Source organism: Lupinus angustifolius, chromosome LG16 (assembly GCF_001865875.1).
Source record: "Lupinus angustifolius cultivar Tanjil chromosome LG16, LupAngTanjil_v1.0, whole genome shotgun sequence".
NCBI classification, from domain to species: Eukaryota; Viridiplantae; Streptophyta; class Magnoliopsida; order Fabales; family Fabaceae; genus Lupinus; species Lupinus angustifolius.
The window spans coordinates 12,905,472-12,922,146 of NC_032024.1; the positions used below are offsets into that span (position 1 = coordinate 12,905,472).

The 16,675-nt window shown below is 33.4% G+C and overlaps 1 protein-coding gene across 1 annotated transcript; it reads right to left on the reverse strand.

The window, feature by feature from the left end:
- On the reverse strand, positions 1,785–3,516 carry LOC109329122. The gene is made up of 2 exons (XM_019562792.1): positions 2,515–3,516; positions 1,785–2,233 (listed from the first exon to the last, which is right to left on the reverse strand). Exons 1-2 carry the CDS (start codon positions 3,491–3,493, stop codon positions 1,878–1,880), a joined length of 1,335 nt encoding a protein of 444 aa, XP_019418337.1. The 5' UTR covers positions 3,494–3,516; the 3' UTR covers positions 1,785–1,877.

Consider the following 16,675-nt stretch of genomic DNA (forward strand, 5'->3'; position numbering starts at 1 on the left):
CAAAACTGAATTACAAATAACCAAGAATTAACATTATTAACTATTAATTTTTAATCACCGTTAACTCTTAAATAAAAGTAATAGAAATGAATAATAAATGATGCACCTGTTATGTATAAATCTTTACATTGTCAGCATAAATATTACATTCTTTCGGTTTTGCATTCACAACAAATATATTTTCTATAGAGAATAAAGTATATCCTTACACCATGAGATAACTTATCTCTTTAAATCTATTCATTATTTGACATGCGTCTTATTTTATTTTTTATAAATATTTTAAAATGAAAACTTCTAGAAAGAAGTTAAATAAGACACAAATCATCTAACAAAGGATGTAAAAAGATAAATTATTTCATGATGTAAGAATATATTTTATTCTCTTTTATATATAGATAATAAGAATCAATTTGTAGATAACTCGTGACATTACAAAAAAGTCAATCAAGAAAGAAGTGTTTGTTAACATATAAAAAATAGTGTTGAAATATAAATATATATATATACATGGAGAATAATTTAAAAGATCATATTTCACATTTTATGGAAATCTAATGATTCAGATATATTTACTAATTCAAATCATATCATTAGATTTTCTTAAAATGGATGATTAAGATATGAATTAGATATTTTTCAACCTACTCTTAGAGTAAGTGTATCCATGTAGTAAAACTTAGTTCTTAGAGGTATTATTATTCGTAATCCTTTATGCAGAAAAGAACCATCTGCATTATACTTGCATTTGCATGATGAAATCGAAGTTAACTAGGATGTGGTGTGTGAAGTACTGTATAGTACATGTTTATTAAGATCCCGTGGTCATTATTGTCATGTAACACATAAGCCAAACATAGAAACAAATGGTGAGTGCTTTCTCTAGGGGAATGTTTCTTTAGTATCCCCATTTTCAACAGCTTTTTTATTTTGGTACACATCCATTTTAAACATGCTTTATGGTAAAATTTAATAATGAAGCCTTGAAGGATTGTTTTTATCTATGAAGCACTGATAGACATGGATATGAAACATATTTGATACGTTGATATATATATATATATATATATATTTAAATATAGGATATGACACGTTTAAGGATACATGTATAAAATAATAAAAAACATATAAAATATGATAAAATTATAAGTGTAAATCAAAATATCCAAAGTAAAAAAATATAATGGAAATTGAAAATCATTGTTCTCCAAAATTCCAAATTAGAAAATATAGTAGAATAATTCATAAAATTGCTTATTGTCTAGCCTTAGAAACACAAATAGTATCAATTTCATCTCATCCTTGATAGCGATGTTGTGGATCGGAGAGTCGGTATGGTGAACCGACTATTGGAGGGTCAATGCGGTGTGATAGTATGTTGGTATGAATCTTTGTGGCCTTTAATGAATGTATCTTATCCTATTTTATTAAAAATGAATCTATATTATTCTATATTTTATTAGAAACGAATCTGATACGTATCTTGATATTTATTTATTTTATTTATTTATTTTTTGATACTCTACGGATACGTATTTTTCGCGAATTCGAACGTACACGTGTCGGATACGTATTTTTCGCAAATTCGAACGTACACGTGTCGGATACGTGTCAAACACCGACACGCGAGAATGTTTGACGAATTCGTGCTTAAGAGGTTTTTATATTTAATCAATCGTGTCTCCATTAATCAACTTGTTTCTTTTATTTTGCTCAAATCTCACAACAATAAATTCAGCAAAAGAAAACAAAGAGAACTTTCCTGGGTGCACTTTTCAATAATAAGAGCAAAGACATAATAAGAGAAGGAGGGGTTTAAATCTTTTGACACTTTATAATATAGTATGTTTATTTTACAAATTTTGAATTTGCAAAGTTTAAATTGGATACTCAACAAGTTGATCTATCAGCTCATTTAACAAGTCATCAAAAATTTGTAATTCACAATCTGCACTTACACTTCCAAGTTCACCTTGTTTATTCATCCATGCCTGTATCTGATTTGTTTCAGCAAATTCATCTTCAGCTACCCTGCAAACTTCACCCCAAATATCTATATTGCTATGCTTCTCCTTTTTCTTCGATCCATCAAATTTTCTGTTCTCTAATTCCTTAACCTTTGCCTCTTCAATGATCACGTTGTCATCAGCACTTGAAGGAAAATGCTGGTCATTTTCCACACTTGGAGTCAATTTTCTCCTTGGACTCAAACCAAATACCAAAGAGTCCACTTCTGCATTCAGTTCATGAACAATCATTTAGAAAATTAAAAAATGAACAAAATTGCTTGATATGACATGTAAATGAATATGAATATCTAAAGCCAAATAAAAATTGCTGTTAAAAATATTTAAATTGTGGTTGCGGTGATGGCTATTGTCGCCATGATGAGGTCGTGGAGACAAACAAGACCAAAACATTGTAACCTTAGATTCGATTTCAGACCACAATTTAACATCCTGATTGCTAGCAATTAGCATAGATAAAATTTGAATTCAAATTAAAGAAACAAACCTGTTTCACAAGCTTTGTGCTCAAATTGGAGGACAGAAACTGGGCTTGAATCTTCTGATTTGCATTCAATTTCTCTCATTTTTTCTGTGAAACTATTCTTTTTCATCCTTCTACTCCTCCTCCTCCTCTTCAACCTTTCACTAACCATAACTTCCTTGTGATTAATGATCTTGCACAATTTCTCTGCTTCTGAAGCAAAATACTTATTTTCAGAAGAAGCATTTAAGTGAGGCCAAATGTTAGTAATTTCTTGAAATTTTCCATCATTTCCAACATCTCCACAATGCATACCAGACACTCTTTTACCCAATTTCTCTTTCTCAATCAAAATATTCTCACCATATACTTTTTCTCTCTTGTTTTCCTTCAACTCACTTCTCTCCTTTCCTGCTTTCTTCAGTTTCAAATCTGCAGAACCCATTTTCGCTTTCCTCCCATTTGATTTGAATTCTTGGTTCTCACCTTCTTTTTCAAAGCTAAGCACCAAAAAGTTCTCATTTTCAAGTAACAGAAAAGTTGGCATCTCCCTAAATGACACTGTGGACTTAACCCTCTTATGAAAACTCTCCATTCTATTGCATTCTCCCAAGTAATCAACAGAATTCATGGACTTGCTTCGCGAAAGTGAACCTGGTTTTGATTCTACCATTGTTTCCAAGCCCATCAACCTTGCTACTATCCCAGGAGGAGTGATAGTAGCCACCACCGCGGCCGCCACTGCCGCATTTTGTTTAGCCGTAAAGCTTTGATCTTTGCCACACACTACTGACTTTGAGCATTGAAATTCTCTAATTTGATCTGATGGGTGTGTTTGGAGGCCACCAGAACAAAGGATCCTGCGCAATATGGCATTAAAACACCCACTTTGAGTGCCATTACTCTTGGAGTTTGAGTTGCACATAGTTGGGTCTAAATTAGTGGTGGATGATGAAGAAGATGACGATGATTGTGATGAATGAGAAGAAGTTGAGTGCTTCATGTTTTGAATGAGTTAGGGAACAAAAGTAACTGATAAAGAGAAAAGAAAAAGAAGTGAATTGTTGTCTTTTGGAATCTCAAACTACATTCAGTTCAATGATAAAGGTATGTTTTCTAAAGAGAAAAAGCAATGAGAGGAATCAAAAGTGAGATTTGAATTTTGCTATATCAGAGAGAAAGGGTGGCGGGCTTTGTATTTGAATGTGAGTGAGAATGAACAAGTTAGATATGGGGTTCAAGTTTGCACTGTTTTTGCTGTTTGCACATGAGAAATGCTCTTTACACAATATTTCTATACAATATTGATATCATGAATGTTTTCTTGCAACATGAGAGTAAAGAACTAATCCCGAAATGTGTGACTGATGCATGATTGTCTTTACAACAAGTTATTTTCAGAAATCAAACTTTTGACATTTGACCTATATGAGAATTTATGAAGCTTACAACACTACATTAACTCCTTTTTAATTTGGAGTATAAACAAATGTTAAAATATTGAGTGTTACTTTACTCCTTTTTGACATATTTTTACAAAATTTAATCAATATTCATGCAGTTAAGAAATTTAAAAAAAGAAAATTTATGTTTCCATTCTTACTCCAATTTGCCTTAATACTCTTACTAGATTTTTTAAGCTTCTTTTATTATTACAAAAACCTATGTGTTGAAATACATATGGAAAATGACTTCTAATGGTTTTTTGTACATACTTCTAATGGTTTATGCATTGACATAATTCAGTTGGAATGTCCCCACGCGCGTTGTAAAGTTATATTTTGTGGTGAAATTTGTCATTTGTTTATATATTTTAACCAAACATTCCCACGCTCTTGGGGCGCGTTAAGGTATTACTTTCTCTAGCTTATTTGAAGTTTGCACAACTAGGGAAGGAAAGTGAATGAGCAGTGAGGGGCTCCGTTGGATTTGGTTTAAGCATTGCTATTATGTTTGACAAAAAGTGAGAGGAGGAAGTTTGAAAGATGAGCATCATAAGTGAATGGTGTAACCGAGAGAAACTGATTAAGCATTACTTTTATTTGTCATTTTGTGTAGAAGGAGAGACATTGGCAAACTGTGTTTGTTTTAGAGGTCAGAGTAACAGGTAATGTCAGTGGCCTGTTGAAATTCTCTTGTGTCTTGCAGCCGAAGATACTGACTTTTGGTTCTAGTTGTTCCAACAACTTTTCTTTTTAGTGGAACTAGATATTTTTCCCTCGGCAAATTTACATGTGTGGTGCACCTTGACTGAAATATTACAGTCTTGGTGTACCTTTATTTATTTATTACATGAACGGTGTAGTTTTAGAAACTCGGCAATGACATTTGCGAGTATCTTTTTTTTTTTTTTTTAATTTCCCCCAAGCAAACTCGGCTATAGGATAGGCGTTTTTCCACTTTATATATTTTAATAAACTCATCTACTGTATTGAAGTTTATCATTTTTTTTAAAATTTCCCCTGAAGCTATCTCGTCAATCCTAAAAGAGTTTTCAATTTTTTATTTTATTTTCTAACTCAAAATCGGTAATAGGATTGAAGTATCTTTTTTTACTCTCTCCAAAATTGGAAACCCCATTGGAGTTTCTATTTTCCCCCCAACAAAATCGTGTTATGCATTGGAGTTTTCCAACAAAACCAGTAGTGAAATGAAATCTTCCAAAATTGCATTCAACATTGAATTAATCTGACACTACTACATTTTCACCATTTCTCAAAGCTACACACTCAATTCAACTAACAGTTACAAAAGAAAACAAAAAAAAAACATAATACAAGTTATTCAATCATGCACAAGAAGATGAAACACAGAAGCTTGATAAAAAGCTTGGAGAAAACCTGAAACACAAAAGTAATAAGTAATAAAAAAAAAGAAGGAGAGAAATGTTAGATGTGGAAGAAGAGAGAATAGTTAACTCACGAAATTGGAGGAGACCGAGTTAGCCTAAATAGGAGATGGCACCATGAGAGGTTCGACGGGGATGATGAGCTGAACAAAGCTCATCTTCTCGGATCACATCAGATCCATCGACGACAAGTTATCGATGAATTTTTCCATTTTCCCATAAAACTCAAAGAAAATGGATATGAGATTCTCCTATTTAGATGTGAGTGATTCCAAAAACACCTTTAGGGAAATTGAAAAAAAAAATAGAAAACTCCAATGCAACAGACCATTTTGGTTGGGGGAAAAGTAAAAAAAATAGAAATAATAGAAATTCCAATGGGGTTTCTAATTCTGGAGAGAGTAAAAAAAAAGGTACTCAAACCCCATTGAAAAAAAATATGGAAACTCCTATAGGATTCACGATTTAGCTTTAGGGAAATTTAAAAAAATTTAAAAAAATGGAAAACTCCAATGTAGCATACGAGTTTATTAAAATATAATAAACTTGAAAAACGTCTACCCTATAGCCGAGTTTGCTTGAGGGAAATTTAAAAAAACAAAGATACTCGACAATGTCATTGTCGAGCTTCTAAAAACTACACTATTCCTATAATAAATTAAAAAGGTGCACGATTTGTAAACCTTATTATGACCATCTCTCATTGGTTGTCCGCAGATTCCATTATCAAGAAGTGTATCTACGACTTCTTGTACCAATTTCTCCTAACACATGACTAATTCCTAATAGCGCATAGTAGGGCAGCGCCCAATACACCAGCAACTCCCATCATATGAAATGGGTTCAATGTCCAATTATGAAACCCTTGGAAAAAGAGGATGAATCGAAATATAGCTGCTACGCCAAAACTAGGCGCAAAGAACCAACCTGATTGACCCAGTGGATAAATCAGGAATACGGAAACAAAAACAGCAATTGGACCAGAGAATGCAATTGCATTATAAGGCCGCAATTGAACAGATCGAGCAAGTTCAAATTGACGTAACATGAAACCTATTAATCCAAAAGCGCCGTGAAGAGCAACAAAAGTCCACAGACCACCTAATTGACACCAACGGGTAAAATCTACTTGTGTTTCCGGACCCCATATTAACAACAAAGAGTGTGCTAAACTATTAGCAGGAGTAGAAACTGCAGCGGTTAAGAAATTGCAGCCCTCCAAATAGGAACTTGCCAATCCACGAGTATACCATGAAGTTACAAAGGTTGTACCTGTGAACCAACCCCCCAAGGCGAAATAGGCGCAAGGAAAGAGCAATAGACCGGACCAACCCACAAAAACGAAACGGCCCCTCCGTAACCAATCATCCATAATATCTAATAAATCATTTTCCTTTTTAGTAAATTTACCAAGCGTTATAGTCATAGTGATCCTCCTATTCAACTATTTCAACAATTTCCGAACACCTCATGACATTTCCAGGGATAGGACCTTCGAAGCTTTTCTCATTTATTTTGGTAAATACATCCAACCAACTCCATTCCTTTTACCGATTAACATCTTAGATGATTTCACAAAACCGTGCACCAAGACTGTAATATTTTAGTCAAGGTGCACCACACATGTAAATTTGCCTTTTTCCCTCATTCAAAATAGTATGCCATTCAAACAGGGAAAAATGTGATTCAAAATGCAATACTCAGTCTAAAAGTTTTATAATAATTGGTATATCATAACATATTGATTATGTATATTACTTATATTTAAAATTAATTATAAATAATAGGATAATAATGTAAAACTATTATATAATCAGTACATTTTTTTCTCATTCAAAATATGTGATACCTCAAGGATCAAGAAACCCTAGATCCCAAATTTATTCGTGTACGAATGAGAGAGAATAATGATTACAAAGAGAATTTCCCCACTGATTTCCCTGAAATCAGTTACACAAATCACAAATTCCCCAAAAATGAGTTTAAAAACTCCTAACTTTCTATTTATAGTTTTCCTAACTAAGTACCTTTTAGAAAGGTAGTTATTTTCTGTTATTGCCTTGCTGGTGCCTCACATAAACCTTCGTAATAGGAGATTTATTCCTCATTCTTATCCTACGAATACTCCCCCCAAAAGTGCCACCTTGTCCTCAAGGGGAAAGTGTGGAAAAGCTTCTTTGAGCTAAGCAGCCTCTTCCCAAGAATTGTCACACGTTGGTAGCTTGTCCTATTGCACCAAGACTTCCAATTGACCACCAGCTCCCTTTCTGCATTGCAATATGGTAGCTGGATTAACCTGTAACTAATATTTTTTAGAAAGCATTGGAGGAAGTGGCTGAGATTGTTGCACTAGCTTCAATGATTTCTTCAACAATGACACGTAGAACACATGATGAATCCTAGCATGACTAGGAAGTTCCAACCTATAAGCCACTGAACCAATTTTTTCTAAAATCTGATAAGGGCCATAGAACTTGGCTGCCAACTTAGCCAATGGTCTCCTAGCCAAGGACTTCAATTTGTAAGGTTGGAGTTTCAAAAACACACATTCTCCTACCTCAAATTCAACCTTTATTCTATGCTTATCAGCTTGAGCCTTCATTATGTCTTGGGCCTTTAACAAGTTCTACTGTAATTCTTGCAGCACTAAATCCCTGGAATGAAGCAATTGATTCACTGCCTCTACCTTAGAGGTAACAGTACACCCCTTAATCAAGGTGGGTGGATCTCTTCCATACAATGTTTTGAATGGAGTCATGCCAACATACCCATTATAAGTAGTATTCAACCAAAATTCTGCCCATGAAAGCCACTCTACCCACTACTTTGGTTTAGGCCCTACAAAACATCTTAGATAGGTTTCTAAACTTCTGTTCACTACATCTGTTTGACCATCTGTCTGGGGATGGTAAGTAGTGCTATACTTCAATTTAGTCCCAGCCAACTTGAAAAATTCCTGCCAAAATTGACTGAGAAAAATCTGGTCTCTGTCTGAAATTATAGTTGCTGGAAAGCCATGCAACCGAACCACCTCCTTCACAAACATGGCTGCAACATCTTTAGCATTAAAAGGATAGCCAAATGGATAGAAATGAGCATATTTAGTGAGCCTATCCACTACCACAAATATGGTATCCTCCCCCTTAGCTTTAGGTAGACCATAGATAAAATCCATAGAGATATCTTGCCATACCTGAGTAGGAATTAGCAAAGGCTGCAGAAGGCCACCAGGGGCCAAAGTGGAGTATTTTTGTCTCTGGCAAACATCACAAGTCTCCACATATTGTTTCACATAGCTTCTCATACCCTCCCAATATAAAAAACTAGAGACTCTCTTGTATGTTCTAAAAAAACCAGAGTGCCCCCCAGCCATACTATCATGGCATTCAGCCAGAATCAGGGGAAGCCTATTGGAAGACTTGGGTAACACCAACTTTCCTTTATACAACAACCTTCCTGCTTGAAATTGAAATCCAAGATGAGAAGTAGGCTCACAAATTAGATTATGTATGATCTTTGCCATTTAGGTTCTTGTTTAATCTCTTGAAACCAATCCTTTGCATCTTCCAGATTAGTGACAAACACATCAGTATACATAGCTTTCCTAGAAAGTGCATCTAAAACTGTATTCTCCTTTCCAGGCTTGAATTGTATTTCAAAATCTAGTCCAATGAGCTTGACTGCCCACTTAAATTGTTCCTCAACTATTCTCAGAACAAAATGCCTCCCCATCAAGTAATGCTTCCATTTCTGTACAACTTTTACAACTGCCATGAGTTCTCTCTCATAAATTGACTTTAACTGTGCTCTGAGTGAGAGTCCCTTACTCCCAAAAGCCAAGGGTCTGCCATCCTACATCACTACAGCCCCCAATCTTTTACTAGAAGCATCTGTCTCAATCACAAATTTCTTAGAGAAATCATGGACTGCCAATAGAGGTAGGTTGATCATGGCAGATTTCAAGGTCTGGAAAGCTGTGGATGCTTCCTCTCCCCACACAAAGCTGTCCCTTTTTAACAACTCAGTCAAAGGTTTGACTATCCTACCAAACCCCTGTACAAATCTTCTATAGTACCTAGTGAGCCCTAGGAACCCTCTTAAACTTTTCAGATCATTAGGGACTGGCCAAGTACTCATGGTAGTTATCTTGGATTGATATGCTGCCACTCTTGAACCAGAGATGATGTGACTTAAGTACTCCAAGCTAGGTCTAGCAAAACAACACTTCTTTTTGTTGAGTTCTAGCCTCCCAAAATTAGCCTTCACCTCCCCCAATTGTGCCAACCAATCCAGTCCTAATACCATGTCAACCCCCTTGAGAGTAAATAAATAGAAATCTTGTACCTCATATAACTGTTGTAACTGGAATTTCAGTTGCTCACACTTCCCATTACATTTCACCCTATGACCATCCCCTACTTCCACCCAATAAGGAGGGGTATCCAACACCTTTAACTGCAAGCTTTCCACTATTTCAGTAGCAATGAAGTTGTGGGAAGCTCCACAATCTATCAATATAATCATTGCCTTCTCAGCCACCCAACCTTCCATCTTCCATGATCTAGTAGTAGTAAAACCAGTCATGAAACATAGTGATAAATGCAAGGATTTAAAGGATTGCAACTGATCTTCCCCTTCTTCATTTTCCTCCTCCTCCTCCTCTACTTCTGCTAGTATCATTCGAAAGTGCTTGTTTTTATATTTGTGTTCCCTATTGTAGGGTTCATCACACCTAAAATATAAGCTTTTCTCCTTTTTCTCCCTTATTTATGCACTAGTCAAATGCTTGAACTCACCTGCCTTATTCTTTACACTTTCCTCAGTGTGACTTGGTCCATAACTTCTCAGTGGGTTGCTACTATTGGAATTTTCCCATCTCCTATCATTATTAGGCTTGGATTCCACTGTAACAGTCTTATTATAGGGGTTACTTCTGGATACTCCAGTACCTCTCGTAGGGTAACTAGGATTAGCTTTTTTATTTATCAATATATTCTTCTGTTCAATTAACAACACCTTTTGTATAATATCTGACAAGGAATGCAATTCGTATAGCTTTACCTCTGCTTGTAGCTCTTCCTTTAGGCCATTCAGAAAGATTCCTCTAACACACTCCTGGTCTATGGACCTCAATGCTCCAACGTATTTTTCAAAATCCTCCACATACTCCTCTACCATTCCTGTCTGCTTAAGAGACAACAATTGCTCAAACTGATTCTGAACCATGGAAGGTTGAAACCTACACACCACCGCAATCTTGAATCCTTCCCAAGTCAGGATTGGATTACATTTTTCCCACCAATGGAACCAACTCAATGCTTTCCCTTCCAATGTCATGACTGTAGCTTGCATTTTCTCTTCTTCTGTCACCTCTTCAATAAGAAATAGTGTTCTAAATGATGTGTCCAGCCAAACGCATCTTCTCCCACGAAGATTGGGATTTCTAAACTGTGCCATTTTTCTCTTCTAATCGTTTCTTCACTTCGTTCCCCCTAACTTCCCCTTCCTTCTCGGGGAGGACTATTCTGATTACAAATTTGACCTAACTTCGCCATTAATTCCGCAATTTGATCCCCATGTTTTTTCGCTAATGCTTCAGCATACTCCAATCTAGTTCTCATCTCTTCACGTTCTTGTTCCCAGTCATCGTTGGATCTAGCCATGCTTCTCGTCTTCATGCGCAGCACCGCGGATAGCGTGAATTTCAGGCACTAGAATTGGTGCTCTGATACCAGTGTTAAACTGGTACAGATTAGAAGAAGAAGAACAACAGAAAATTGAAAGATACCTCAAGGATCAGGAAAACCTAGATCCCAAATTTATTCGAGTATGAGAGAAAGATTACAATGAGAGAGAAGAATGATTACAGAGAGAATTTCCCATTGATTTCCCTGAAATCAGTTACACAAATCACAAATTTCCCCAAAAACGAGTTTAACAACTCCTAACTTTCTATTTATAGTTTTCCTAACTAACTACCTTTTGGAAAGGTAGTTATTTTCTGTTATTGCCTTGTTGGCGCCTCACATAAACCTTCATAATAGGAGGTATATTCCTCATTCTTATCCTATCAACCGACTTTTGGTTCTGGTTGTTTCAACAACATTTCTTTTTAGTGGAAGTAGATATTTTCCCCTCATTGAAAATAGTATGCCATTCAAATAGGGAAAAATGTGATTCAAAATGCAATACTCAATCTGAAGTTTTATAATAATTGGTATGTCATCACATACTGATTATGTATATTACTTATATTTAAAAATTAATAGTAAATAATAGGATAATAATATAAAACTATTATATAATCAGTACATTTTTTTCTCATTCAAAATATGTGATCTTTCCATTTTACATCATAAAGCTTGTCTTACACATTTGATTAATGGAAATGAATTATACTTATTTAGTGACAACAATTCACAATATTGATTCATATCAGAATTTGTCTTAGAAAACGACAAGGTTAAGACCTAAGAGTAACATTTACTTGAATAATCCAGTGCTAATAGTCCCAGTCAACCTACCGAAGCATGGCACTGTACGCATCAATATATATAGTATATAGGAGTCTGAGTCTAACCTGTTAGTATAATTAAAACAAATTCAAAGTTTAGGCTTGGTCTGCTTCAAAGTCTAACCTGACCTGCTAGTATGTTTAAAAACTTATTATACTATATAATTTTAAAATAAGTTATCATACTATATTTAAATAAGCTAATATTCATACTCTTAATTAGACTTTCTAACCCTAAGAATTAAGTTATATTTTTATATTAAAACTAATTGTATAATATGAACATATTATATAATATAACTAAATAGACTGACATGTTAGACTTAATAAATCTTTTAGATGACCTAAAGTCTCACCTGTTAAAGTAAATAGGCTTTTCAAAAAACCTGAGTCTGATGATCTGTTTACAGAAAACGTATGTCCTGACTTAACTTGTTATAGGTTAGATAATAGGGCCCTGATAGGCAGTCTGACCCGTTTCAACTCTTAAGTAAGGGTTATAAGTGATTTTAAATAAATTTTATTGTCTAAACCTAATCTTTTTTATACTATTAAGGGTATCTCATTACTATATGGTTAAATAATTAATCTTCTTTAGGAAGTGTGTCTGCCACTTCCAACAATTGACGCTCCCAAAAATTAAATCATTTACTTTTTGATCTTTCTAGATCTAGTAGAACCTTATACCATTAGACCAATAACTCATTGGTTCAAAACCTGATTCTAATTGCAAGTGAGTTTGAATTATTCTGTATTTCGGTAAATATATTGATAGCTGTTTTCATAAATTAGTTGTTAGAAACTTAGAATAGTTTGATTAAAATTGCTTCAAAAATATAATTACTAAAATGGCTTTGAAATCCACATTTCATTATTTGGATTCATTTTCTATTTATTTTGTTTATTTTTGTTATATACATTAAAAAAAACAAATAAATAGCGTGAGATAAAAAATTTCGCCACGTTTTCTTAATTTATTGTATATATGCATGGCGCTATTTTAAGAAAAGGTTAGATGAGCTAGATTTTGGGACTTATCATGGTTAAGGAGGTCTCGCTTGTAATACGTGCTATTTTATCCCCAAATATTTTATAGATTATGTGTTGTTGGAATAAATAATAAATTTCAAATCTCTTTTATTATTGATGTTCTCATACGGGTCAGAATTTGTCTCTTCTGTCTAGATTTTTTCCTTCAACTTCTTTGGTAGGTAATTTTCTCCAATCTTGAGTTCAACCTTTGTCATCTTGTACATGTGATAATTCTTTATTAGTCCGTAATACAATATTAAATTTGAAATGAATAGATTCTTCTACAATATAAGTTCTACAATTAAGAACTTTATAAGGTCTAGAATCTAGATGTTTCAGAATACCCAATGATAATCCTTTGTGTTTAAGATGTAGCATTCACATCCAAATGTATGAAAATAAGAAATGTCTGGCTCTTTGTTGTTCCATAGCATTTACATTCAAAGTTCAATTCTGCAAGTATATAGCCTCAACCTAGAGATATTCAGGTACATTCTTTTCATTAAAATGAATCTACATATTTCTTGTAGTGATATATTATTTATTGCAACAACAATATTTTGTTGAAGAGTTCTTGGTAATGAGAATTTGTGAGAAATTTCATTCCCTTCACGAAACTTTGTAAACTACTCATTATCAAATTCAGTCCATGGCCTCTCATTTTCAACTTTTATGTAGAACACATTGAAGTTTATAAAAGTTTATTTCTTATGATTGAGAAACATAACCCATTTCAATGTTTATTAATCATTCACTATTACAAAATCATACTTCTTATCATCAACACTAGAAATGCAAAGAAATCCATGTGTAGAAGTTACCAAGGTCTAGAAGTTGAAATTTCACCTGAATTGAAGCTAGATTTCTTCTATTTTCCACTTTGACATGCATCACATAAAATATACTTTTTAAAGGAGATGTTAAGAAATCCTCTTACAATATTTCTTCTAATTTGTCCTAACCTTTTATGTCAAACTCATCTTTCATCATTTTTACTTAAAAGACATGTAACTCTTTGCTTAGAAATATCATATAGATAAATTTTGTAAAAATTGTGTTCTCTATTTGCCTTGAAGATTATCTAACCACTTTTATCAATTAATGAGCATGCATGTCTAGAGAATGATATGCAATAACCATTGTCACGCAATTGACTTATGCACAATGAATTATATTTTAATCATTTGACATATAAAACATTTGAGATACAAGATAAAAGAGTCTTACCACTAACTTTCCTATTTCAACTACCTTTCACTTTTGGTGTCCACCAAAAGATACACAATCACCTTCTTTTGGCTCTAGTTCTACGAACATACACCTTCTTCTTGTATCATGTTGCGAGCATTCATTGTCTTGTTACCAGAATTGATGTTTGTTTTGTTCTGTTGATAATATCTACAACAAGAATAATTAAGATTTAGGTACCAGTATTTTCTTCGTTCCTTTCTTGTTAGTTGGAGAAGTCAGTAAGACACAATATGACCAATTTTTCCACATATATTACATATAGGTCTAACATAAACTATTTTAGAAATAGGTCTAACAAATGAAGATTTAAGATCATGTGTATGATGTGTTTTGGATAAAAGTCTATCATTTGTAATTCTAGTAGCTTACTCTAAATAGAATACCCAATGCCTTATTTGTTCTAAGAACTTCTTTGACTACCTAAGAGTTTACTCAAGTTCTTTCTTATATTAAAAAACTTAGGTAGACCTGAGGTAAACTCCTCGATTGTCCTTTGTAATCTAATTATTTCCTCATAGGGTAAAACGTCCTTGGGCAGCCTAATCTCATAATTTCTTGTTCAAGCCTATAATATTCTTTAGATTTCTGATTAAACTTTGTTAAGAGCTTTTCATACTTTCTTCTTAGAACTTCACATACTTTTGAAATGCATTTGATTCTTCAAGTAATTCATCATAAGCATTAACTAATTTACTTATTTTAGAGTGTACCTCATCATCCTGATTCCGGAACAATGTCTTCCATTAAGCAGAGATTTTATTCCAAATTTTCTTCTTTAGATTCACTTGAGATTTCATCTTCCCAAGTAGCCATCATTATCTACTTCTTGTAAGGAACCTTCTTTGAGGATTACTTCTTGAGATTTGGACAACATGCCTTGATATGTCACGACTTCTTGAATTCATAGCAAGTGACATAACCAAGTTTGTTGTCCTTTTTTCTCCAACTTGTTGTTGGGTCTAAAAGACTTTTTACAAAAAAGATTTACACTAAAGCTTCTACATCTTTCTAATTAATAATGATTGTTCATCTTCTTTTTCTTCGGACTCTTCTGAGTTTGACTCGTCTTCGGTAGACTTATCATCTTTAAGAGCTTTTGGAGTTGATCTTTTAGTGTTTCTTTTTTCCACTTTGAGAGAAATATATTTTGTCCTTTTGTCATTGTTTTCCTCCATCAATTTTTATTCATGAATTTGGAGATGTGCAATTAATTCATCCTTTCTTTTTGGCTTGAGACACTGCTATAACAAGATGTCTCCACTCATTTGGAAGGCTGCTGAGGATCATTTGGATGTGTTCCTCGGTTTTATATTTGTTTACCAAAGATTTCAATCCATTGGTTATTGTTTGAAATCTTCTATACATCTTTCTGATGTTTTTTCCATCTTCCATTTTTAAGAGTTCGTATTTTCAGAGGAGTATAATGATTTTGGTTTCTTTTACCTTGCCTGTTCCTTCATGGACAACCGTAAGTGAATGCTACATTTTCCCTTCTAATTTACAAACACAAACTTTTTCAAACTTTTCTCTACTTAAAGCACACATGGTGGTGTATTTAGGGTTAGCATTGATTTGCCTTCTACTTTTATTCTCACATGTCACGTTGATCTTAAATATTTCTGCTCCCCTATCATCTGTAGGTATGTAGGGTCCATCCCTTATGATATCTCATATATCAGAGTTTAAGGATCGTATAAACCACTTCATATTTTATTTCCATTAATTGCAATCATCTCCATTATAATGTGAAGATCTTGTCTTTGAGGATCTTCCTCGCTGTGACTTCTGCTAATTCTAATTACTCCTCTCATATTTATGGATCTTTTCATCTATACTAATAGAAGGAGGTTAAGCTCTGATAACTACTGAAATTACCAAAATTAACACAAGAAGGATGATTGAATTGTGTTTCTCAAGTTTAAAATAAACTTTAATTATTTTTATATAGATAACAATTTTTATCACAAAATAGTTCACACAATTGACTTATCAATTTTTTACAATAATTTTTAGATGATTATTTCTTCACATAATAAAAGATATTTAAAAAAAGTTTGAGAAAATAACATGTTGATAAAACAAAATATAAAAAATCCGTAGAATAAAAAGCAAAGCACATATTTATATTGACTCACCCAAAATGGTAGGCTATATCCATTTTCTTGACAGGATTAGGATTCCACTATTATTTAACACCGATTACAACAATAAATATTCTTTGTATGTCTAGTCTCTTCAAACTCATCAAATTAAGTATTATTTGCACAACTAATATCTCTGGACGCAACACTAAACAATAGTTTGTGTTAAAATAAATTTTATAATTTTTGCAACTCTTTAAATCACACTACAAGAGTAAAATTAATATGAAAGAGTAAGATTGTGAATTTAATAGCAAATGAATGAATACAAATGCTGAATGATATTACATATAATATGAACATAATGTTTTTTTGGGTTCATTTTAAAGTTTTTTGGCGCATATATGAAAAAAATATTTGAAATAAATGATATTCCATTTGTTTGTCTATTCTAAGATA